The sequence below is a fragment of the Pristis pectinata genome, chromosome 18 (genome assembly GCF_009764475.1).
Source record: "Pristis pectinata isolate sPriPec2 chromosome 18, sPriPec2.1.pri, whole genome shotgun sequence".
Classification (NCBI taxonomy): Eukaryota; Metazoa; Chordata; class Chondrichthyes; order Rhinopristiformes; family Pristidae; genus Pristis; species Pristis pectinata.
Genome location: NC_067422.1, coordinates 2,827,926 through 2,852,940, shown reverse-complemented (window position 1 = coordinate 2,852,940; position 25,015 = coordinate 2,827,926). Strand labels below are relative to the sequence as shown.

The following is a 25,015-nucleotide window of genomic DNA, read 5'->3' as shown; positions in this document are numbered from 1 at the left end:
CCGAGCCTACAGGTGGCTGTGAGAGAGAGTGAGCCCTCACGTACAGCTGTTGTGCACAGCTGCGCGAGTGTGTGCACACTTCTACTATGCCGGGATCTACAGAGAGCACACCCCACAGGTAAAAGTACACCAAAGGCGGCCAGACAATAGGAGCTGGAGGAGGTCACTCGGCCCCCTCAAGCCCTCCCTGCCCTTCAATATGATCATGGCTTAAGGCGAGAAGGGAGAGGTCTCACAGGAGCTTGAGGGGCAACTTTTTCACCCAGAGAGTGGTCCATACATAGAACTAGCTGCCAGAGGAAGGGGTTAAGGCAGGTACATTCACAAGCCTTGGACAGTTACATGGACAGGAAAGGTTTCAAGGGATAGGGGCCAAACATGGGGAAATGGGACTAGCTGGGTGGGCACCTTGGTCAGCATGGACTGGTTGGACCAAAGGGCCTGTTTCCGTGCTGCATGACTCTATAACTTCTTCAGGCTTCAGCTCCTCCTCTGAGCCCCATAGCCCTCAGTACCCCAAACTTTTAACCCAACCGGTCTCTATAGCAGGGATAAGATGGGCCTAATGTCTCCACCCCGTGCCGGGGAACTAATCTCACCAGGACTGAACCCGGCTGAGTCTCCCTTGCCCAAACAAGGGAGACTACAATGGGGTGAGGGGGGAGTTGGCTAGCGTAGACTGGAAACACAGACTATATGGTGGGACAGCTGAGGAACAGGGGAAGACTTTCAAAGAGATTTTTCATGGTGCTCAACAAAGGTATATTCCAGTCAAAAGCAAGGACAGTAAGGGTGGGGAGAGCCAGCCTCGGATAGCTAAGGAAATAAAAGAAGGCATCAAGCTAAAGGCTGATGCATACAATATTACCAAGAGTAGTGGGAAACTGGAAGATTGGGAAAACTTTAAAAAGCAACAAAGAACTAAGAACTTTAAAAGTAACAAAGAACTTTAACGAGCAACAGAGCAATAAGGAAAGGGAAGATAGATTATGAAAGTAAATTAGCACAAAATATAAAAACAGAAAGTAAAAGGTTTTATAATTATATAAAGCGGAAAAGGGTGGCTAAAGTGAACATGGGTCCCTTGGAAGATGAGAAGGGGGAATTAATATTGGGTAATGTGGAAATGGCTGAGGCCTTGAACGACTATTTTGAGTCGGTCTTCACGGTGGAGGACATGTCTAACGTGCCAAGGAGAGATGTTATGGACGCGATGGGAGGGTGAGGACCTCGATACAATCGCTGTCACTAAAGAGGTAGTGATGAGCAAACTAGTGGGTCTAAAGGTAGACAAGTCCCCTGGTCCTGATGGGATGCATCCCCAGAGTACGGGAAGAAATGGCGGAGGTTATAGTAGATGCACTTGTGATAGTTCATCAAAATTCTCTGGACTCTGGGCAGGTCCCGGCGGAATGGAAGACAGTGAATGTCACGCCACTGTTTAAAAAAGGATGTAGGCAAAAGGCAGGTAACTGTAGGCCAGTTAGCTTAACGTCTGTAGTCGGGAAAATGCTTGAAGCTATCATTAAGGAAGAAATAGCGAGACATCTGGATAGAAATAGTTCCATCAGGCAGACAGAGCATGGATTCAGGAAGGGCAGGTCCTGTTTGACAAACTTACTGGAGTTCTTTGAGGATATAATGAGCGCAGTGGATGGGGGGAGCAGGTGGATGTTGTATACTTGGATTTCCAGAAGGCGTTTGATAAGGTGCTGCATAAAAGACTCATCCATAAGATAAGGATGCATAGAGTTGAGGGTAATGTATTAGCATGGATAGAGGATTGGTTAACCAATAGAAGGCAGAGAGTTGGGTTAAATGGGGGTTTCTCTGGTTGGCGGGGTGCTGCAGGGGTCGGTGCTGGGCCCACAACCGTTCACAATATACATTAATGATTTGGAAAAGGGGATCGAGTGTGGGGTATCTAAGTTTGCTGATGACACTAAATTGAGTGGAAAAGCAAATTGTGCAGAGGATGCAGAGAGTCTGCTGAGAGATGTAGATAGGTTAAGTGAGTGGGCAAGGGTCTGGCAGATGGAGTACAATGTTGGTAAATGCGAGGTCATCCACTTTGGAAGGAAAAACAGAAGATCAGATTATTATTTAAATGGTGAAAGATTGCAGCATGCTGTTGTGCAGAGGGACTTGGGAGTGCCTGTGCATGAATTGCAGAAGGTTGTTTTACAGGTGCAACAGGTTATTAAGAAGGTAAATGGAATGTTGGCCTTCATTGCTGGAGAGATTGAATTTAAGAGCAGGGAGGTTATGCTGCAACTGTGCAGGGTACTGGTGAGGCCACACCTGGAGTACTGCGTGCAGTTCTGGTCTCCTTACTTGAGGAAAGATATACTGGCTTTGGAGGCGAGGCAGAGGAGGTTCACCAGGTTGATTCCGGAGATGAGGGGTTAGCCTGTGAGGAGAGAGTGAGAGGGGATCTTAAAGGAACATATAAAATTATGAAAGGGATAAATAAAATAGAGGGAGGAAGGTTGTTTCCACTGGGAGGTGAGACTAGAACGAGGGGACATAGCCTCAAGATTTGGGGGAATAAATTTAGGACAGAGATGAGAAACTGCTTTTCCCAGGGAGTAGTGCATCTGTGGAATTCTCTGCCCAGGGAAGCAGTAGAGGCTACCTCATTAAATATATTTAAGACACACTTAGATAGATTTTTGCATAGTAGGGGAATGAAGGGTTAAGGGGAAGAGCAAGGAGGTGGATCTGAGTCCACTGCCAAATCAGCAATGATCTTATTGAATGGCAGAGCAGGCTCGACGGGCCAGATGGCCTCCTCCTGCTCCTATTTTTTATGTTGTTATAAGTGCCACACTGCTTATCCCTGGAGCTAGCAGGTGTAATGGTCAAACCCAGCTAGCGCTGCCCCCATCTATGTTTGGACAAACACTGGATCAGTCAGCTGGCTCCCTCTCCTACCACCCCCTTGCCGAACCAGTTCCAAGTTACCTTCATCTCATCGGGCACAAAGACCTTGCGTGCTTTCTTGATCATCGGCTGAGGCTTCAGCTCCTCGTCCGTGAACTTGCGCTTGCGGGGATCGAACATCTCCTGTCCCGGGATACTGGACAGGGCCAAGTCAGCAGGGTCTGGCTCATAGCTGACAGGCACCTGAATGCTCTCCGGATCAATCGGACTGGGCGTGTTGCGGGTTGGGGGTAGAATCTGGCCTGCAAAGACAGAATCGAGTGCTGAGTACATCACAGCACAGAAACAGAAACATCTCACCTGGCAGCCTCGCTGCTGAGTTCATAGAGAGATACAGCACGGAGACAGGACCTTCGGCCCACTGAGTCCGTGCCGACCCTCGACCACACGTTCACGCTAATGTCCATTCATTCCCATCAGCTCCCCCCAGATTCTACCCCTCACCTACACACTGGGGGGGGGCAATCTACAGCGGGCAATTAACCTACCAACCCCTGCACTTATTTGGGATGTGGGAGGGAACCAGAGCACCCGGGGGAAACCCACGCTGTCACAGGGAGAACATGCAAACTCCACACAGACAGCGCCGGAGGTCGGGTTCGAACCCAGATCTCTGGAGCTGTGAAGCAGTGGCTCCACGAGCTATGCCACTGACTTCCAAATTATTGCTCACTGTAGTGCTGTCCTTCTGTGATACATGGTTCACCCTCACTCCAGAAACATAGAACATAGAACAGTACAGCACAGAACAGGCCCTTCAGCCCACAATGTTGTGCTGACATATCTATTCCCTCCTACCTACAGAATGCCCATATCACTCCATTTTCCTCTCATTCATGTGCTCATCCAAGCCCCTCTTAAAAGCCCCAATGAATCTGCATCCACCACCCTATCAGGCAATGTGTTCCAGGCATCCACCACTGTGAGTAAAATACTTACCCCTCATGTCTGTTCTAAACCTACCTTCTCTCACCTTAAATGCATGCCCTCTGGCATTGGATCACTCAATAATGGGAAAAAGATATTGCTTGTCCACCTTATCTATGCCCCTCATCATTTTATACACTTCCAACAGATCACCCCTCAGCCTCCGCCGCTCCAGAGAAAAGAACCCAAGTTTGTCCAGCCTCTCCTGATAGCACATGCCCTCTAATCCAGGCAGCATCCTAGTAATCCTCCTCTGCACCCTCTCTAAAGCCTCAACATCCCTCCTATAGTGAGGTGACCAGAATTGCACGCAATACTCTAAATGCGGCCTAACCAGAGTTCTAAAGAGAAGAAATGTCCTTGGGTGTTAAGCCGAGGTGTGTGAGGGCGTCAGCCAGCAGTCACCTCCCTGCCTTGATCTCCTCGGCTTCAGTGGGCACTGATGTCCAGGTGCCAAGGACAGCTGACGACTGATGAGCCCACTCACACCTAGCACTTGTGATCAAAGCCACAAATGGCCAGGAATATCTCACTGATGTGGCCATTTTCAGTTAGTGTGGGTAGACTACTGAGCTGTGCCAGGTCTCAGGGACAGGTCTGGTGATGTCTACATCTGCCTCCTCTTTACCCCAAGTGTTGAGGTTCCCCTCGAGCTCCACCCCAGCCGGGATCAGGTGCAAGGGTTTCTGCTTGGGAAATTCTCTGGTTTTTGCTTTGCGAGAGATACATCTTCAGGGTAAAATGCACACAATTCACCAAATGGAAAATTTCTTGTTTTCACAGAACCATAAAAATGTACAGCACAGAAACAGGATCATGTAGACGCCATGGCCAAGAAAGCTCACTAGCATTTCTACTCCCTCAGGAGGCTAAAGAAATTTGGCATGTCTCTGTCAACCCTCACCAGCTTTTCCAAATGCACCAAAGAAAGCATCCTATCCGATGCATCACACCTGCTCTGTGTGAGACCACAAGATTCTGCAGGGAGTTGTGGACACAGCTCATCATGTCACAGAAATCAGCCTCCCCTCCAGGGACTCTGTCTACACTTCTCGCTGCCTCAGTAAAGCAGCCAACATAATCAAAGACCCCACCCACCCCGGACATTCTCTCTTCTCCGCCCTCCCATTGGGCAGAAGATACAAAAGCCTGAAAGCACGTACCACCAGGCTCAAGGACAGCTTCTATCCTACTGTTATAAGACTATTGAACTGTCCCCTAGTATAAGATGGACTCTTGACCTCACAATCTACCTTGTTATGACCTTGTACCTTATTGTCTGCCTGCACTGCACTTTCTCTGTTTTTAAGGTTTCTTTATTAGTCACATGTACATCGAAACACATTCTTTATTGTTTTACCTTGTACTACCCCAATGCGCTGTGTAATGAAATGCTCTGTACGGATGGTATACAGAACAATGTTTTCACTGCACCTTGGTACACGTGACAATAATAAACCAATTTACCTCTCATCTGCTCTCGTCCTAGCCGACTGTGAAGCCTGTCTACACTAATCCCGTTTACCTGCATTAGGCCCATTTCCTTTCCTATCCCAGTACCCGTACAAATGTGCTGTCACCTTCAGGAGCTGTGGACTTGCACCCCAAGGTCTGACTGCACATCAATATTCCGAAGATCCCTGCTATTCACTCTATATGTCCTACCAGGATTTGACTTCCCAAAGTGATTACCTCACACTTGCCTGGATTAAATTCCATCTGCCACCACTCTGCCCAGTGTACAGCTGATCGATGTCCCACTGTATCCTTAGAATGTCTATGTCTCTGCCAATTTCCGTGATGTCTGCAGACTTATTAATCAGACCACCTACGTTCTCACCCAAGTCATTTACATATGTTACAAACAACAAAGGTCTCAGCACCAATCTCGGCAGCACACCATGTTACACATTTCCAGTGAGTGAAACATCCATCCGCCACTATCCTCTGCTACCTTTTACCGAGCCAATTTTGGATCCAGTTTGGCAACAGGCCTTGGATCTCCTTGGCCGTAGTAGGGTGTCATCGTCAATTTTATTGTCACACACACAAGTACAGCGAGGCGTGGATCTTGAGCAAGAGACAGAAGTGGGCAGAGTGGGGCTGGGGGCAGTGTGGGTTGGTGGTAGTGTGGGGGTGCGGGCAGTGTGGGTTGGGGGCAGTGGGGGGGTTGTGGGCAGTGTGGGGCTGGGGGCAGTGTGGGTTGGGGGCAGTGGGGGGCTGTGGGCAGTGTCGGGTTGCGGGCAGTGTGGGTTGTGGTATGGTCATGTTGGAGGCCATGGATCTTGGGTACGACAGCATCAGTGTGGCCTTGGATCTTTGAGCCTTGACCAGCCTACCATGCGAGACCTTGTCGAAAGCCTTACTGAAGTCCATGTCAACCACGTCTACCACATCTCTATCAACTTTCTTCGTTATCTTAGCTTTGGAGCAACAGAAGACAAGAAATTGGTTGTCAGCTGGAGTCAGAGCCCAGCTGGTGTTTGAGGAAGGGTTCAGGCTGAATATCAAAAACAGAGGACACCTCACTCTCTCCAATCCTCTCGCTGCCGATAAGCCCTGCCTGTATTGTTTCAAGAGCATTTACCTGATCAATCAACATTAACATGAATTTATTAATGTGCAAATGTTTGAACGGGAAGTGATTTCAGTTTCAGAAGCAGCGGTGTGGTCAACAGCAGCAGAAACTGCACTCTTTACACCAGCACTCTGCACTAGCGGTAACCCGACACTATCTGTCTCCCTCCTCCGCCACCACTGGCAGTCAGCTGGTCAATCCCAGGTCAGTCAATGCGAAGTAGACCCAGAGATACTGCCAACCCGGTGGAGCCACATGCTTGCTGAACAGCACAGCGGCTTACTGAGCGATCCCACAAACAGATCAGATCTGCACTCCCCCCACATCTGACTGAGCACTGCTCACCACAGGAGTCTCCCCATGAACGTCCAGCTTAGCACGAGGCAAGGAAACAAAATATTTGCAACATTCTTCAATAAAGACCGTGAATGCTGGAAACACTCAGCGGGTCAGGCAGCATCCATGGGGACAGATAAACAGAATCGTTGTTGCAGGTCTTTGACCCAAAACGTTAACCGTTTCTCTCCCCACAGACACCGCCTGACCCACCGAGGGTTTTCAGTATCTGCTGTCTTTATTTCAGATGTCCAACATCCGCAGGATTTTATTTTGCAACCATTTTCAGCTGGCAGTGGCTGAGAGATGATCTGTCTCTGTCAGCCTTAAGCCTTCTGCTGATGACAAGAAATGGTTGAGTGAGAGCCATGGGCCCCGGTAATATCCCAGAGGTCAGAGTTCAGGAACTAATGCCACTGGTGCTTCGCCTAGTGCTCAGGATGTGTCCTAGAAATGGGAGTGCTAAAAGAATCGGTGATAAAGAGGGTCCCCGCAGCATTAAGAGTGTATTGGGAGATATGGTGCTGACAGTGGGTGATGTTAGAGTGAATCCAGCAATGAATCTCCCATGGCTCGTTGTGGAGAGGCTGCTGAGGCGACGGTTGATCTCGGGAACCTTCTCTGCACAGCCTCCATGCAAGCTCAGCCCCAGCCCGATACATCACAGGCACATCCCTCCCCACCAACGGGAGTATCTACAGGAGGCCCTGCCTCAAGAAGGCAACATCCGTTGTCAAAGATCCGCACAATCCAGGCCATGCCAACTTCTTGCAGCTACCGTTGGGCAGGAGGTACAGAAGGAGGTCCCACACCATCAGGCTCAGGAACAGTTACTTCCCTTCAACCATTTGGTTCTTGAACCGACCAGCACAACCCTAATCACTCCCTCAGTACAGCAACACAGGGACCACTTTGATAACTTTGCACTACAATGGACATTTTTTTGTTCTAATTGTGTTCTTTCTTGTAAGAATTACATATAATTTATGTTTAATTTATGTCTTCCTTGTGAGTGCTGCTTATCTGATGCTCTGTGCCTGTGATGCTGCTGCAAGTAAGTTTTTCATTGCACCTGTGCACACATGTACTTGTGCAGATGACAATAAACTTGACTTTGACCAACTAAGGGTCCAAAACTGTACCTGATGCTCCAACGGAGGTCTCACTGGTGTAGCAGGCCCTTCCCACTTTGGCCTTTATTGCAGGGGCAGTGGAAGACAAATTTCCCACTTGCCTTTCCTAATTACTTGGTGCATTTCAGCACATCAGATCCATAATAATGACAGAGTTTGAGCTCTTAGAACATCGAACATTACAGCACAGTACAAGCCCTTCAGCCCACAATGTTGTGCCAACATTTTATCCTGCTCTAAGATCTATCTAACCTTTCCCTCCCACATAGCCCCCCATTTCTCTATCCTTCATGTGGCTATCTAACAGTCTCTTAAATGTCCCTAATGTATCTGCCCCCACAACCTCTGCCGGCAGTGTGTTCCACACACCCACCACTCTGTGTAAAAAACTTACCCCTGACATCCCCCTTATACCTTCCTCCAATCACCTTAAAATTATGCCCCCTCGTGTTAGCCATTGTTGCCCTGGGAAAAAGTCTCTGACTGTCCAATTGATCTATGTCTCTTATCATCTTGTACACCTCTATCAAGTCACCTCTCATTCTCCTTCTCTCCAAAGAGAAAAGCCCTAGCTCACTCAACCTAGCCTCATAAGACATGCTCTCCAATCCAAGCAGCATCATGGTAAATCTCCTCTGCACCCTCTCTAAAGCTTCCACATCCTTCCTATAATGAGGCGACCAGAGCTGAACACAATACTCCAAGTGTGGTCTAACCAGAGTTCTATAGAGCTGCAACATTACCTCGTGGCTCTTGAACTCAATACCCCGACTAATGAAGGCCAACACACCATACGCCTTCTTAACAACCCTACCGAACTGCACGGCAACCTTGAGGGATCTATGGACGTGGACCCCAAGATCCCTCTGTTCCTCCACACTGCTAAGAGTCCTGCCATTAACCTTGTATTCTGCCTTCAAATTCCTCTCCCGAAGTGTATCACTTCACACTTTTCCGGGTTGAACTCCATCTGCCACTTCTCAGCCCAGCTCTGCATTCTATCAATATCCTGTTGTAATCTACAGCAACTTTCTACACTATCCACAGCACCAACAACCTTTGTATCATCAGCAAACTTACTAACCCACCCTTCCACATCCTCATCCAAGTCATTTATAAAAATCACAAAGAGCAGGGCTCCCAGAACAGATCCCTGCGGAACACCACTGGTCACCAACCTCCAGGCAAAATACGCTCCATCTACCACCGCCCTCAGTCTTCTACGAGCAAGCTAATTCTGAATCCACACAGCCAAGTTTCCATGGATCCCATATTTCCTGACTTGCCCAACAAGTTCTGAACAATAATCAGATTTGCCTTTCAGAAGCCCAGATGATATTCACCCCACCCCAGGTGCCAGACAATGACACCTTCAGCGGGCAAGTCTAATCACCTCTTGACGAATGCTGTGGTAGCCACTGTTGAGACCACCACCATCAACATTCTGGGAGGCTCACCAACAATCAGTAATTTAGTTGAAGTAGCCACTGTAACATCCAGAAGGGTCGTCCAGAGGCTGGGTAATGAATGCTCATTTCCCAATTCTCTGAAGCCTTTCCACCCTCTACAAGTCAGGAAATGTGACTGAGTATTTGCTCCCGACACCCATCAAATTTGGTTGTGTACCTTGTTCTGACAGCAGGACCTGTTTCAAGCTAGCTTCCCGAAACGAGTGAAGAAGATTGTAGAGAAACAAGTTTTATGTGGTTTTGTATGTAAATTATAAGCAATTTATATTCTTCTGATGAGGAAGGGTAAGTGGAACATTGGCTTATTCTGCCTGACTAAACCCAACCAAGGGCTGAGATGGGGCCTCCTGATCAGTTGGGACACCTACCTCAGCCCAAACCAGAGATGAAACTTTTATTGGGACAGCATGGTAGTGTAGCGGTTAGTGTAACACTATTACAGCACCAGTGATCGGGGTTCAACTCTGGCCGCTGTCTGTAAGGAGTTTGTACGTTTTCCCCGTGTCCACGTGGGTTTCCTCCGGGTGCTCCGGTTTCCTCCCACAATCCAAAGACGTACGGGTAGGTTAACATGGGTGTAATTGGGCAGTGTGGACTGACTGGGCCGGAAGGGCCTGTGACTGAGCTGTATAACATAAAGTAAAAGTTTAACTATTAATTAAATGAAAATACAGACACAGGAAATCTGAAATAAAAACAGAAAACACTGGAAAACCTCAGCAGCCCAGAAAGCATTTTTGGAAAGAGAAGCAACTAATGTTCAAGGGTCGAGACCCTTTATCATAAATTAAAAGTCTTGAGCATTCAATGTTTCCAGGTCGGACACAACTGTGAATCTTCAGGAAGACAAAAAACATACACAACTCTGCTCTGTTTCTATCTTCCTCGTAGATACAGGCTGTGTTGAAGGTTTATTTGTTTTGTCCTTAATCTATTTAGAGTTTAATTTGCTAATCTGAATCTTATTGACTCTTTATTACCTTGGCTGCTCTTGTTCTGTTTGACTTGCGCTGGGAGTTGTCTGCATGAGTTTGAGGGGTCCCTGCAGTTTTTTTAGCACTTGACTGCTCTGTGTGATGTTTAGCTGGCATATTAATAAGAGGGGATTATCAATTGGTTTGGATGTGCCCAGTTAACAGTGCAGGAACATCGTTGATCATTACCCGATTGGAAAGTGTGCGTACTGAAGACCATGCCACAGAAGGGTGGGCCTGCAGACACAGCACCTTCTCCCATCTTCTGAGGCACTCCCTCAGAGTTGAGGATGACCCACGTCTAGTCAGGTTCCATGGCTTCCGATGTGACTATTGAGGCCAATATGGAGCAGGAGGCTCTGCCACTTTGAGTGGTCAGGGGTGGGGATTCAGTTCTGGTCACCTCACTACAGGAAGGATGTGGAAGCCATGGAAAGGGTGCAGAAGAGATTTACAAGGATGTTGCCTGGATTGGGGAGAATGCCTTATGAAAGCAGGTTGAGGGAACTCAGCCTTTTCTCCTTGGAGCAACAGAGGATGAGAGGTGACCTGATAGAGGTGTATAAGTAGATGAGAGGCATCAATCGTGTGGATAGTCAGAGGCTTTTTCCCAGGGCTGAAATGGTTGCCACAAGAGGACATAGGTTCAAGGTGCTGGGGAGTAGGTACAGAGGAGATGTCAGGGATAAGTTTTTTTTTACTCAGAGAGTGGTGAGTGCATGGAATGGGCTGCCAGCAATGGTGGTGGAGGCGGATACAACAGGGTCTTTTAAGAGACTTTTGGATAGGTACATGGAGCTTAGAAAAATAGAGGGCTATGGGTAAGCACAACTTTGTGGGCCGAAGGGCCTGTACTGTGCTGTAGGTTTTCTGTTTCTATTCTTAGGAGTCAGTGGTGATGTTACACTTTCTGTGGAGGTTTTGAGTACACACAAAACTTTTCCTCTTGTTCCCTGCAAGTTAGAGTGTAACTGGGGCCCCAGTACTGGTGATTTTGGCCTGGAGAAGGACGCTGACTTTGGTTCTCTTATCCTGCCTGTGGATGGGGTGGGCTTTGCTGAGATGGTATTGGTGGCTTGAGGTGCCTACTGCTGGTTTCGGATGTATACAGGAGGGCAGGGGTCACTGCTGCCAAGTATCCAGGAGTTCTCCCCTGGGCTTGAGGCCTTGTCCTTCAGACACACTTTCCCTCAGATGGCCATAGCTGTGCTGACACAAGGAGGTGATTGCGAATTGCAACATCAATGTCCACCTTCACCCCGAGCTGGCTCCCTAAAGTATGGGAAGTGGTCCACGTTTACCAGGGTCTCTGGTCATTTACTATTGGAGGCAGTGTGATACAGTGGGTTAGGCTGATGTCAACAGTAGGTCCCATCCTCCTGTACACTTTAGTGAATGAGACCTCCACACACACACATCTGCCATGACTGAAGTCGGGATCACTTTGGTTCTGGAATGGTGGAAATGTGGGCTGGAAAGTTTCCCACTTGTCCTACAGATTAGGGGGAAGCTTGTTGGAGGCAAGGTGCAGCATTGCAGAGAGAAGGACGGAGATACACCTTGGGGTGATGGTGCAGCCTTACTAGACACGAGATGAGATTGCGGGGCAGGTTTTTTTTTACACAGAGAGCGTTGGGTGCCTGGAATGTGCTGCCAGGGGCAGTGGTGGAGGCAGATACGATAGAGGGGTTTAAGAGTTTCTTTGACAGGCACATGGATGTGCAGGAAATGGAGGGATATGGACATTGTGTAGGCAGAAGGGATTAGTCTAGTTGGGTATTACTAATTTAATTAGGTCAGCACAACATTGTGGGCCGAAGGACCTGTTCCTGTGCTGTACTGTTCTATGAGATCAGATCTGTTGGTTAAGAGCAAGGCCTGAAGTGGTCAAGATGGTGATGCAAAGTGGGACTGAATTTCTGGTGACAACCAGATGGGAGCAGGGCACTCCATTATGATTCATTGAGCCCAAGGCCTTTGAGAGGTCAAGAAAAGGCCACGTGCAGTGGTTGCTGGTGCTCTCTGCATTACCCCTTGAGCTTCTGCACAGTTACAGACCACGTCCTCTGTACTTCTGGATGGAGGGAATCCACACTGTGATTTGGCGAGCAGCTCTTTGACTGTGGGAGGTGGTGGTTGTGGAGGACCCTGGCGATGATTTCCCCTCCGCAGACAGCAGGGAGACCCCTCCCTTGTTACCACAGTTGGATGTCTCCTTTGTCAAAGGTGGCCACCATTATGGAGTCCCTCCAGAAGACGAGCAGTGTCTTCACAGAGTGCACTTTGCCACCAAGAGTGAGCTAGTCCAGTGTTTCAGCAACATCCCTCGTGGAGTTAGTGAATGTCTTGTGACCCTTCAATTCAGGATCAGAATCAGGTTTATTATCAGGAGTTTGTTGTTTTGCAGCAGCAGTATACCGCAAAGACATAAAAATCTATAAATTACAAAATAAATAAACAGCAAGAAAAAAAGGAACAATGAAGTAGTGTTCATGGACTGTTCAGAAATCTGATGGCAGAGGGGAAGAAGCTATTCCTGAATCGTTGAGTGTGGGTATTCAGGCTCCTGTACCTCCTCCCCGATGGTAGTAACGAGAAGAGGGCATATCCTTGATGGTGAGGGCCATTTGTGATGGATGCCACCTTCTTGAGGCACCACCTCTTGAAGATGTCCTCGATGGTGGGGAGGGTTGTGCCCATGATGGAACTTGCTGAGATACAACCCTCTGCAGCCTCTTGCGATCCTGCACATTGGAGCCTCCATCCTAGGCGGTGATACAACCAGTCAGAATGCTCTCCATATACATCTATAGAAATTTGCAAGAGTCTTTGGTGATGAACCGAATCTCCTCAAACTCCTTCTGACAGGGAACCAGCATGCTAAGATCATCAATGCTCCAATCCTGGAATACACGGATGAAGAACTTCCACCCTGAACTTGAAGAAACCCTGGTTCCCTATCTCGGAGGTCTTCCTGAGTGACTTTAAGGCCAGGGTTAGAATAGCCACAATGCTCTGGCAGTGACTCGAAGAGGGAGTTTGGAATACTAACTCCAACAGAGTCTTCCTCTTGACAAAACAGTGGGGCACTTTCTTCTCATCACCAGCACCCTGGTTCACCAGAGAGATGAGCAGAAGACCTCACGGCTACAGCCCCCCTCCCAGGCACTGGCATCGTCCGAGTGAGAGACCACAAGGATGTCCACCCCACCAATGCCATGATAGGTGCCGATGACTGTTGGACCAACCAATGCCCAATCCAGCCAGTTATCTCCATCAGTCTGGCACAAAACAACGGTGGCCACAGAAAGGTTGATGCAAGAAAGCCAGTGCTGAAGGAGCCCAGGACCCCAGACCCCACAGAGAAGATCTTCTCTGTCAGCCCAATGACCCCCATCCAACAGGACGTGCCAAGTGCTTGCAGTGTGAGGACGGCCTGAAGTCCACCATCATTGAAGAACCTCCTGGATTCTTCACCAGAGGCATTGGGTCTGGCTTCAGGAGAATGACCAACACTGTTCAAGGTTTTGGGATCGCCCCAAGTGCTTTACATCTAATGAACGGTTGTGGACAATGACTGTGTCTTCACGGGAGAAAACGTCTGCAAAATACTCGACGCACAGCAAGATTGGAATGACCAATAAAAAAATGGGCATTAGTACTATTGGTGCAATGATAAATAATAGTGCGAATAACAGAAAGAATTCTGCCGATCACACGTCCTGGGATATTTCACACCCGGGAGTCGGTGAGACCTCTGCACAACATCTCATCAGAAAGACAAATTCTTCCGACTGTGTGGCACACCCACAATGGGCATTGGTAAGCCCAGCCTGGATTGCTTGGTCTCTGGAATAGGACTTGAAGTTGGTTCTGTTGTGTCTAGTTGTAGCCCTGAAGGATGGAACCACCTTTCAGAGAGGAGCAGAGTGGGAGCACCTCAATGCATTTGAATGTTAGAAGCTCCAGGCAAGCAAACACTTTGCCCTGTAGCTGCACTTGGACCTCCCACTGGTCAGTGACAGTTCCACATATAACAACCACAACAGACAAAGCTGATCACCACAAGCACTGGAATAACCAGCGACTCTCCGGACCTCCCACCCACAGAAACAAGTTTATAGAATGGGGGGCATAGCCAGCAAAGTCGCTGCCTCACAGCTCCTGCGACCCCAGTTCAATCCTGACCTCAGGGGCTGTCTGTGCACGTTCTCCCCGTGACCGCGTGGGTTTCCTCCGGGTGCTCCGGTTCCCCCCCACATCCCAAAGATGTGCAGGTCGGTGGGTTAATTGGCCGCTGTGAATTAGCCCCCAGTTGTAGGGGTGGTGGAGGAATCTGGGGAAGTTGCTGGGAATGTGGGGAGAATAGAACGGATTTAGTGTGGGATCAGTGTAAACGGGTGGTCGATGGTCAGTGTGGACTCAATGGGCCAAAAGGCCTGTTTCTGTGCTGTATGACTTCAAGGAAATCGCTACTGTTATGGTAAAAATGACACAGGTCAGAACAGTGCTCACATCCAGTGCAGTCAGACAAACTGCCTGCAGCCAACGTTATTAAGGTTTACCACACGAGGGAGTGTTGTCACAGCTTTCATTAACTAATCAATCAGAGTAGAACAGCACCAGGCACAGCTGAGCAGAATTATGATTCACCCTGCCTAGTGGGAGCGGGATTAACAGGCGCAAGACTGAAGTTGAAACATCCCAGATTAGTAAATCACATGTCCCAATACTGGCAGTGGGTAGCACCCTCCAGTGACCACATCACCACTGATCCTGTCCAACACACTGCACTGTCATGCACCACGTGCGCAGGGATCTGTAGAGAGCACACCTCACAGGTATAACAGGAGCGGGAGTAGGCCACTCGGCCCCTCAAACCTGCCCTACCATTCAATGCAATCATAACCAATCTAACCAAGCCTCAACTCCTACCCTGCACCACTTCCCTACAGCCCTCAATACTGAGCTTGCACAAACGTACCTACCTTCACTCTAAATACTGGTAACGATCCGGCCTCTACCACGCTCGGAGGCAGGGAATTCCAGAGACTCTCCACCCCTCTGCGAGAAGCAACTTCTACGCACCTCAGTTTTAAACGACTGACCCCTTATCTTGAAGCCACATCTTCTCTCACAAGGCTCTCCCACTGGTAGAAGCATCCCAACATCTACCTTGTCAAGCCCCCCCCCCCCCCCCCCCCCCAGGATCTGATGTTTCAATAAGGTCACCCCTCATTCTTTTAAACTCCAAAGAGTAAGACCCAAACATTCTAGTCTTACTCGATAGGACAACTGTCCCATCCCAGGAATTAACCTGGTGAAGCTCCTCTGGGCTGCTCCCAATGCTACTATATCCTTTCTTAGGTAAGGGGGCCAAAACTCTGCACAGTACTCCAAGTGTACACCCTGAACATCTCCGTTTCTAAACTCCAACCCCTTTGCAATAAAGGCCAACTATCCTGGATCAAACCCAGGTCTCGAGAGCTGAGAGGCAGTGGCTCTGTTAGCTGTGCCACTGAGATGCCCCTACCATCTTGGAACTGACCCATCCCTACTTCTACAAGGCACCCCAAGGTCTCTGTGCTCTAGTTCTAGCCACTAATGCATCCTTCGTTCCACCACAAGTGTCTTAAACTATGGAATTCCCTCCTTAACCCACTGTCTCCATCTCTCATTCACTCCTGATCCTCTTAGGTGTTGACCCCGCCCTAGTATAACCTTGTATGGCCCATGCCCACTCTATGGGCTGAAGGGAAAGTGGACACAGCCTCCAGTTGTGACATCCCTATTACAGCAGAGATCAAAGGTCTGGATGGTGCTGAGGTCAGGGAGTTGAGATCTTGTGACCCTGACCTCTGCGGTCCAGGCTGAGACAGTACTTGAGGTCATGGGAGGTCACCAATCTCAGTTTGAGCGTTGGGTGTTGAGTGTTGGGAAGTGTGGGGTTAATAAGTGCAGATACAAGAGACTGCAGGTGCTGGAAACTGGAGCAAAAAACTGCTGGAAAGACTTAGTGGGTCGAGCAGCATCTGTGGAAGCAAAGGCACTGTCATCGTTTTGGATTGAAGTGCAGGGTCTCTGCCTGAAACATCGACCATCCCTCTGCCTCCACAGATGCTGCTCGACCCACTGAGTTCCTCCAGCAGTTTGTTTTTTGCTGTGTTAATAAAAGCTAATTATACTGCAAGTAAACAGTGTGTGGGTGATGTTCCCAATGACACTATTCAGGTGGGGTTTTAGTGCCAGGACACAGCAGAGCAGTCAGGAGCTGGATTTCCCAATGAGCAAAGACACCCAGAAGCAGGCACAACGTTGAAATGGATCATGGAGTGGGCAGGAAAGGGATGGGTGAAAACTTCTCACGGTCAAGGAGAGGTGGCTGCTGGTTGTGTCAGTCAGTGCGAGGGGCCATGGATACAGCACGGAAACAGGCCTTTAAGTCCACCGAGTCTTTGCCAATCCAGTTTATATATTTATAGGTAACATCCTTTAATCCAGGCAGCATCCTGGTGAACCTCTTCTGCACCCTCTCCAAAGCCTCCACACCCTTCCTGTAATGTGACAACCAGAACTGCACGCAATACACCAAATGTGGCCTAACCAAAGTTTTATACAGCTGGAGCAAGACTTGGCAACTATTACACTCAATACCCTGACCAATGAAGGCAAGTACACCGCAGGCCTCTTTTACCAACCGATCTACTTGTGTTGCCATGTGTCGAGAGCTCTGGACTTGCACCCCAAGTTCTCTCTGTGCATCAGTGTTCCCAAGGGCCCTGCTGTTAGCTCACCTACAAACGTTCTTGTCACCTTTGATCTCCCAAAATGTATCACCTCATGCTTGTCTGGATTCAACTCCCACTTCTCTGCCCCACATTTCCATTTGATCTATATCTTGCTGTAGATCCTTTGACAACCTTCCTAACTATCCACAACTCTGCAAGCTTACTAATTAACCCTCCTACATTTTTGTCCAAAACATTTCTGTATAATCACAAACCACCGAGGTCTCAGCAGTGATTCCTGCAGAACACCACTGGTCACAGACCTGCAGTCAGAGAAACACCCCTTCACCACTACCACGAGCCAATTTTGAATCCAATCTACCAAGTCATCATGGATCCCACGTGCCTTAATCTTCTGGGTCAGCCTAGTGCGAGGGACCGTGTTGAATGCTTTACCAAAGTCCATGCAGACAACATCCACTGCCCTACCCATTCTTCAAAAAACAAGGTCAGGTTTGTAACACGTCCTCTCCTGCACAAAGCCGTGCTGATTATCCCATATAACTCCATACTTTTCCAAATGAGAGTCAATCTTATCCTGAAGAATTGTCGCCAATAATTTCCTTATCATTGATGCAGGCTCACTGGTCTATAATGTGCTGGATTAGCCCTACTGCCCATCTTAAACACAAGAACAACACTGGCTACTCTCCAGTCCTCTGGAACCTCACTGGCACATGAACCACAAAGGTGTAGTAGCCTACTGACCAAGTGCTGGCCAATGGGAATAGTATTAATGGGTACTTGATAGTCAGCATGGACATGGTGGGCCGAAGGGCCAGCTTCTGTGGTGTATGACCACAACTCATAACACCAAGCCTGGAATGCGTTGCCTGATAGGGTGGTGGAGGCAAATTCACTGGGGACTTTTAAGAGGGGCTTGGACGAGCACATGAATGAGAGGAAAATGGAGGAATATGGGCATTCTGTAGGTAGGAGGGATTAGTTATGTCAGCAGAACACTGTGGGCCGAAGGGCCTGTTCTGTACTGTACTGTTCTATGTTCATATAAGGGGACACGGGTGACCAACACTTGGCCAATGGAGACACAGGAGATGGCAGATGCTCCAACACACAATCTGCTGGAGGAACTCAGCAGGTCAGGCAGCATCTGCTGAGGGACATAGGAAGTCAACGTTTCAGGTTGTGAAGCAGCACTCTCTGTGAAGAGGAGAGATAAAGGAGGGAGTTCTACAACTTGGGACTGACAACATTTCCAACCACATTGAGGAGAAAGGATCTGTCACAATTTTCTCCAAATTATTGGGGTGTGTGCATTGAACAGTTTAAATTCAGTGTACACCTCGCTCCCCAAGTATTCTCTTCCTCTCAACAGTTTGCCCAAATATCAGGGTGTTTTTTAAAAAGCAGATGTTTATTCACAGAATAAAGAGATACAGCATGGAAACAGGCCTTTCAGCCCATCGAGACCACCTTGACCAGTAACCACCCACTTATACCAATTCAACCCTGACCCATTTTTCTCCCCACATTCCCATCAACTCCACTCACCCACACACTGGGGGCAATTTACAGCAGCCCATTAACCTACTGACCCGCATGTCTTCGGGATGTGGGAGGGAACCGGAGTACCCGAAGGGAACCCACGCGGTCACAGGGAGAACTTGCCAACTCCACACAGACAGCGCCAGAGGTCCGGATTGAACCTGCGTCTCTGGAAGTATGAAGCAGCTGTTCTACCAGCTACACCTCCCCATTCAATGTTCAGTATCTGGACATGACTGGCAGAGCCAGCAATTATTGCCCATCCCTAATTGCCCCCGTCTTGCTTGGCCAGTTCAGAGGGCATTTAATAATTAGCCACTCTGTTGGGTCTGGAGTCACGTACAGTCCAGATGGGGTAAGGATGGCAGGTGGCAGGTCAGTGAACCAGGGAGGCTTTCACAACTCTGATAGTTTCACGGACACTGTTACTAATCACTAGTAGTTCCCTGAATTCCAGATTATTAACCAAATTTAAATTCCAGTGGTGGGATTTGAACTTGGGTCTCTGGACCTACTGCACTACCACCTCTGAACCTGGGTGGGGTTTGGGTTGCTACTGACTGTACTCACGTTGTTCCTACTTGGGCCAATACAAACAGTGATTACACCGTGTTGGATTCAGCACTGGGATAGTGTAACGAACAATCCGCCGGAGGAACTCAGCGGGTCAAGCAGTATCTGTGGGGGGAGAGGAACTGTCGATGTTTCAGGTCGAAACCTTGCATCAGAGCTGGGTTTGTTTCCCCAACCCACAGATGCTGCTCAACCTGCTGAGTTCCCCCAGCAGACTGTTTGTTGTTCCAGATTCCAGTGTCTCTTGTGTGCCCACAGTCAGTGATTATACAGCGTGTCTGCTGAATTCAGCACAGGGAGAATGCAACAAACATGTAGTGTAGCGGTTAGCGTAACGCTATCACAGCGCCAGCGACCTGGGTTCAATTCCTGCCGCGGTCTGTAAGGAGTTTGTATGTTCTCTCCGTGTCTGCGTGGGCTTCCTCCGGGTGCTCCGGTTTCCTCCCAGATTCCAAAGACGTACGGGTTAGGAAGTTGTGGGCATGCTACGTTGGCGCCGGAAGCGTGGCGACACTTGTGGGCTGCCCCCAGAACACTCTACGCAAACGATGTATTTCGCTGTGTTTCTCGAAGTACATGTGACTGATAAAGGTATCTTAGGAAACGCCGAACAGAATCTTCCTGCTGCCCCCAAGGTTTGTCTGTGGTGTCTGCATCTGGTCAGCGCCAAAATAAAGGACAGCACAGTGGGACAGCTGCTGCCTCACAGCACCCAGAGACCCAGGTTCAATCCCGACCTCCAGCGCTGTCTGTGTGGAGTCTGCACGTTCTCCCTGTGACCGCGTGGGTTTCCCCAGGGTGCTCCCGTTTCCTCCCACATCCAAAAGATGTGCGGGTCAGTAAGTTAATTGGCCGATGTGTAAATAACCCCCAGTGTGTAGAAGAGTAGTTGAGTACAAAGTTACTGGCAGGATTCTGGGCGGTGTGGAGGAGCAGAGGGATCTGGGGGGTTCATATCCACAGATCCCTGAAAGTTGCCTCACAGGTGGATAGGGTAGTTAAGAAAGCTTATGGGACGTTAGCTTTCATAAGTCGAGGGATCGAGCTTAAGAGCCGCGAGGTAATGATGCAGCTCTATAAAACTCTGGTTAGACCACACTTGGAGTACTGTGTCCAGTTCTGGTCGCCTCATTATAGGAAGGGTGTGGAGGCGTTGGAAAGGGTGCAGTGGAGATTTACCAGGATGCTGCCTGGTTTAGAGAGTATGTATTATGAAGAGAGACTAAGGGAGCTAGGGCTTTACTCTTTGGAGACGAGGAGGATGAGAGGAGACATGATAGAGGTGTACAAAATATTAAGAGGAATAGATAGAGTGGACAGCCAGTGCCTCTTTCCCAGGGCACCAATGCTCAATACAAGAGGGCATGGCTTTAAAGTAATGGGTGGGAAGTTCAAGGGAGATATCAGAGGGAGGTTTTTTACCCAGAGAGTGGTTGGGGCATGGAATGCGCTGCCTGGGGTGGTGGTGGAGGCAGGTACATTGGTCAAATTCAAGAGATTACTGGATAGGCATATGGAGGAATTTAAAATAGAGGGATATGTGGGAGGAAGGGGTTAGATAGTCTTAGGCAAGGTTTAAAGTTCGGCACAGCATTGTGGCCTGAAGGGCCTGTATTGTGCTGTACTGTTCTATGATTCTGGGGGCGGGGGGGGGGGGGGGTGTTGCAGTTGATGGGGATGTGGGGAGAATAGAATAAAATGGGATTCGTGTGAACGGGTCAGCACAGACTCAGTGGGCCAAAGGGCCCATTTTGGTGCTGAATGACTAACAGGCTCCTGTGGGGAGCACCCATCCCAATGCCTATTGCACCACTGACCTCGACAGGACAGGTCTGGCACCCCGTCACCCCCCCCCGTCATTACCCAGTGCACTTTTGTTCTCTTGAGCAGTGGGCGTCAGTGACGTTTATTGACTACGCCCCACCTGCCCCCCCAGCCGCCGGCCTGAGTGGCTGCAGCCCACTCAGTGTCATGGTGGGACAGCTCTGCTACCTCAAGGCAGCAGAGACCAGACAGGGTAAAGGTGTGAAGACAATGCGACCCTTCTGGATACTGGTTTCTTAATTCTGGATTATTAATGAATTGAACTTAAATTCCCCTCTCCCTGGGTGGCCCCAGCTACACCTGTACCTGTCCTGGGACACATCCCATCACCAGAACAAATGGTACCTCATGAGTAAAAAAAAACAAACTGCCAGAGGAACTCAGCGGGTCAGGCAGCATCTGTGGAGGGAAATGAACAGTCGACATTTCAGGTCGAGACCCTTCATCAGTCCAGATTGTCCATTTCTCTCCAAAGGTGCTGCCTGACTCACTGAGTTCATCCAGCAGTTTGTTTTTTGCTCCAGGTTCCAGCATCTGCAGTGTCTTGTGTCCCCAAATGAAACCTCTGCAGCACGTTCACACAAGACAACAGCCACTGCTGGCCCAGTGACTACTTTAAGCTACTGACTGCCGTACACACAGGACTGAGTAACTGTTTACTCCTTTAGCCAGTGGTCCCAATGTTAATGGGCTGATGAGTCAGAGATTAGGGCACCTTGCGACTATTTTGATAACTTTGCACTAATTAGAACTTGCATTCAGTCTTGTAAAAATTGTTTAATTCATGTTTTTCTTGTGAATGCTGCTTATCTGATGCTCTGTGCCTGTGATACTGCTGCAGATGAGCTTGTCATTACATCTGTGCACACATGCACTTGTGCACCTGACAATAAACTCAATTTTGACTTTGGTGAATATAAAATCAGTTAATTTCATAAACCTGGAATAACAAGTTTAACTGGTAGTGGCCAAGAAAATCGAGGATCACAACAGCCCAACTGATTCATGTGTCCTTCACTCTGGATTGTACGAGACTCCTGATCCACAACACAGACTCCCAACTGCCCTCCAAAACGGCACTGCAAACCATATCAACGCACAACTGAAATCGATCGTCGTGACAAGACAGATAACTTGGCATCAAAGGAGTCACAGCATTCAACAAAAGCAAAAGACGTGGGGACTGAGATCTCCTTCTGTCTGCACTGAACATGGGCGTCTAGTAATTTTCCAGGCACTCATATACTTCACATGTCAGGGCCATGTGACCCACTCTGCCAACACAAACAACTTCTCTTCTTCCTGCCTGCTGTCCCAATGCTTCACTGCCTCTCTCTAAAGCACTAAAGAACACACAGTCACTACATAAAGGCTTTATGTTTTAAACCACCAGACCCACTCTCTTCTGAATGCTCCCGTTTCTGGAAGGAAAGCCAAACTTTGAACAAGAAAATTAAATAATTAGGTGCTTGACAGGGGGCAAAAATCCAGAATCTCCTACAGGAATTGAACCCTGAACGGTTTCCAACCCCTACCCAGAACCCTAAAACTGGGGCAGTGGGCAGAAGCAGCTAACCTAATAGGTTGAGCGAGCTCGGGCTTTTCTCTTTGGAGAGGAGGAGGATGAGAGGTGACTTGACTGAGGTGCACAAGATGATAAGAGGCATAGATCGAGTGGACAGTCAGAGACTTTCTCCCAGGGCGACAAGGGCTAACACGAGGGGATGTAATTTTAAGGTGTTTGGAGGAAGGTATAAGGGGGACGTCAGGGGCAAGTTTTTCTTTTACACAGAGAGTGGTGGGTGCGAGGAACGCACTGCCGGCAGAGGTTGTGGGGGCAGATACATTAGGGACGTTTAAGAGACTCTTAGACAGACACATGAATGATAGAAAAATAGGGGGCTATGTGGCAGGGAAGGGTTAGATAGATCGTAGAGCAGGATAAAATGTCGGCACAACATTGTGGGCCGAAGGGCCTGCACTGTGCTGTAGCATTCTATGTTCTAACATCAGGGGGATAGGGTAGGAGGGGCAAAGGCAATGAGAGGGGCAGAACAGGCTACTCTTCATAACAGACACAAGCCTCCACCCGGGTGAACATTCTGTGCTTTTGCTACTTTCAGTGCTTCTTCCGAGTATCGCTCCCCAGGGAGGAGTACTTGATTCATACACTGAGGGAGGAAAGGGGGTGGTTTTCTTGGCCGCGCTTGACCTGATGCCATTAGATTTAATAGGGCATGAAGTCATCGTTGAGGGTTCAGAAGGTTACTTCCCCCCCACCTCGCCATCTGCCCATCACCCACACGTTCCACCCTCCAGTTCCCCTCCCCACCTTCTTGGTCCACCATCCTCTCCTATCAGACTCCACCTTCATCAGCCCTTTGTCACTCCTGCCCATCACCTCCCAGCTTACATCATCGCCACCCCCTCACCTGCCAATCACCCCCCTCACTCGGATCCACCTATCACCTGCCAGCTCTTGCTCCACTCCTTTATACCAGCTACCTCCCTCCTTTCCTTCCAGTCCAGATGCAGGGTCTCGACTCAAAACATCGACTGTCCATCTCCCTCCACAGATGCTGCCTGACCCGCTGAGTTTCTCCAGTGTTTAGTGTGTTGCTCCAGATCTCCAGCCTCTCATGTTTCCCCCACCCGTGTACCTCTGGTGGATCTGTCCTGTCCTGTCACGGGGACAGGAGGCACCCGGGAATTGTGAAGGAGCCTAACACGTTGCCTGTAAGCTCTGTGAGGACAAACTGCGTCTGGCTGTTACTTGACCGGCCTGTTTGTATAATTAGTGCCCAGATATTTGTGAGGACTTTGCAAGGTCGACTGGCTGAGAATGTAGGTGGCACGATTAGCAACTATGCAGATGGCACCAAAATGAATGGTAGAGTGGACAGTGAAGGAGGTTGTCCAAGGTTACAACAGGATCTGGATCAACTGGGAAAGTGGGCAAAGGAATGACAGATGGCATTTAACGGACAAGTGATGGATTTTGGGGAGTTAAACCAGGGCAAGACTTACACAGTGAAGGGCAGGGCCCTGGGGAGTGTTGTAGAAAAGGGAGACCTCGGGGTACAGGTACATTGTCCCCTGAAAGTGGCGACAGAGGTAGACTGGGTGGTAAAGGCGGCATGTGGCACATTGGCATTGAGCACAAGAGTTGGGACATCATTTGTACAGAACACGTTGGTGAGACCACACGTGGGGCACCGTGTGCAGTTCTGGTCACCACACCACAGGAAGGCTGTGATTAAGCTGGATCGGGTGCAGAAACGATCCACCAGGATGTTGCCGGGACTGGAGGGCTCGAGTTGTCAGGAGAAATTGGAGAGGCTGGGACTGATTTCCCTGGAGCGGAGGAGGCTGAGGGGTATAGAAAATTATGAGAGGCATAGATAGGGTAGGTAGCCTGAACCTCATGGTAGGGGTGTCTAAAACTAGAGGGCAGAGGTTTAATGAGAGCGGGAGGTGGTTTAAAGGGGATCTGAGGGGTAAATGTTTCACACACAGAGTACTTGGTACCTGGAACGAGCTGCCAGAGGTGGTGGTGGAGGCAGGAACAGTGCCAATATTTAAGAGGCATCTGGACAGGTACTTGAATGAGCAGGGCACAGAGGGAGACGGAATTAATGCAGACAGGTGGGATTGGTGTAGATAGGGACGATGGTCAGTACAGACACGGTGGGCCGAAGGGCCTGCTTCTGTGCTGTACAACTCTGTGACGCTATAAAATCGCAAGAAACTCCCACAGAGAGAGAGCAGCTCAAAAGAAGCACACGGACAATGAGAGGGGTCAGGATGACGAGAGTGGGTTAAATGAAGGCTCTCAGTTTCTCCACCGACAGCCAACACCGCGACCTTGAACCTTCTCAACTTGATCTGTCAGGAGCTTCTGTACATTCCATACTTCCCTCAGTTGTGTGGTCCTGGGATGCTCTGCCGTGGTGTAGGGCAGGCA

General features: G+C 49.1%; 1 protein-coding gene across 3 annotated transcripts in view; it reads right to left on the bottom strand.

Moving 5' to 3' along the window:
* The window catches only part of LOC127579783 (hepatic leukemia factor-like), a 44,676-nt gene that overhangs the window by 5,451 nt on the left and 14,210 nt on the right, over positions 1–25,015 (bottom strand). For all 3 annotated transcript variants that reach the window (XR_007957725.1, XM_052032708.1, XM_052032707.1), the window contains exon 3: positions 2,965–3,185. Coding sequence is in view for 2 of the 3 variants with exons in the window: in XM_052032708.1 (XP_051888668.1) it covers positions 2,965–3,185 (221 nt within the window). In the remaining variant the exon portion in view is untranslated. The remainder of the gene's footprint in view (positions 1–2,964; positions 3,186–25,015) is intronic.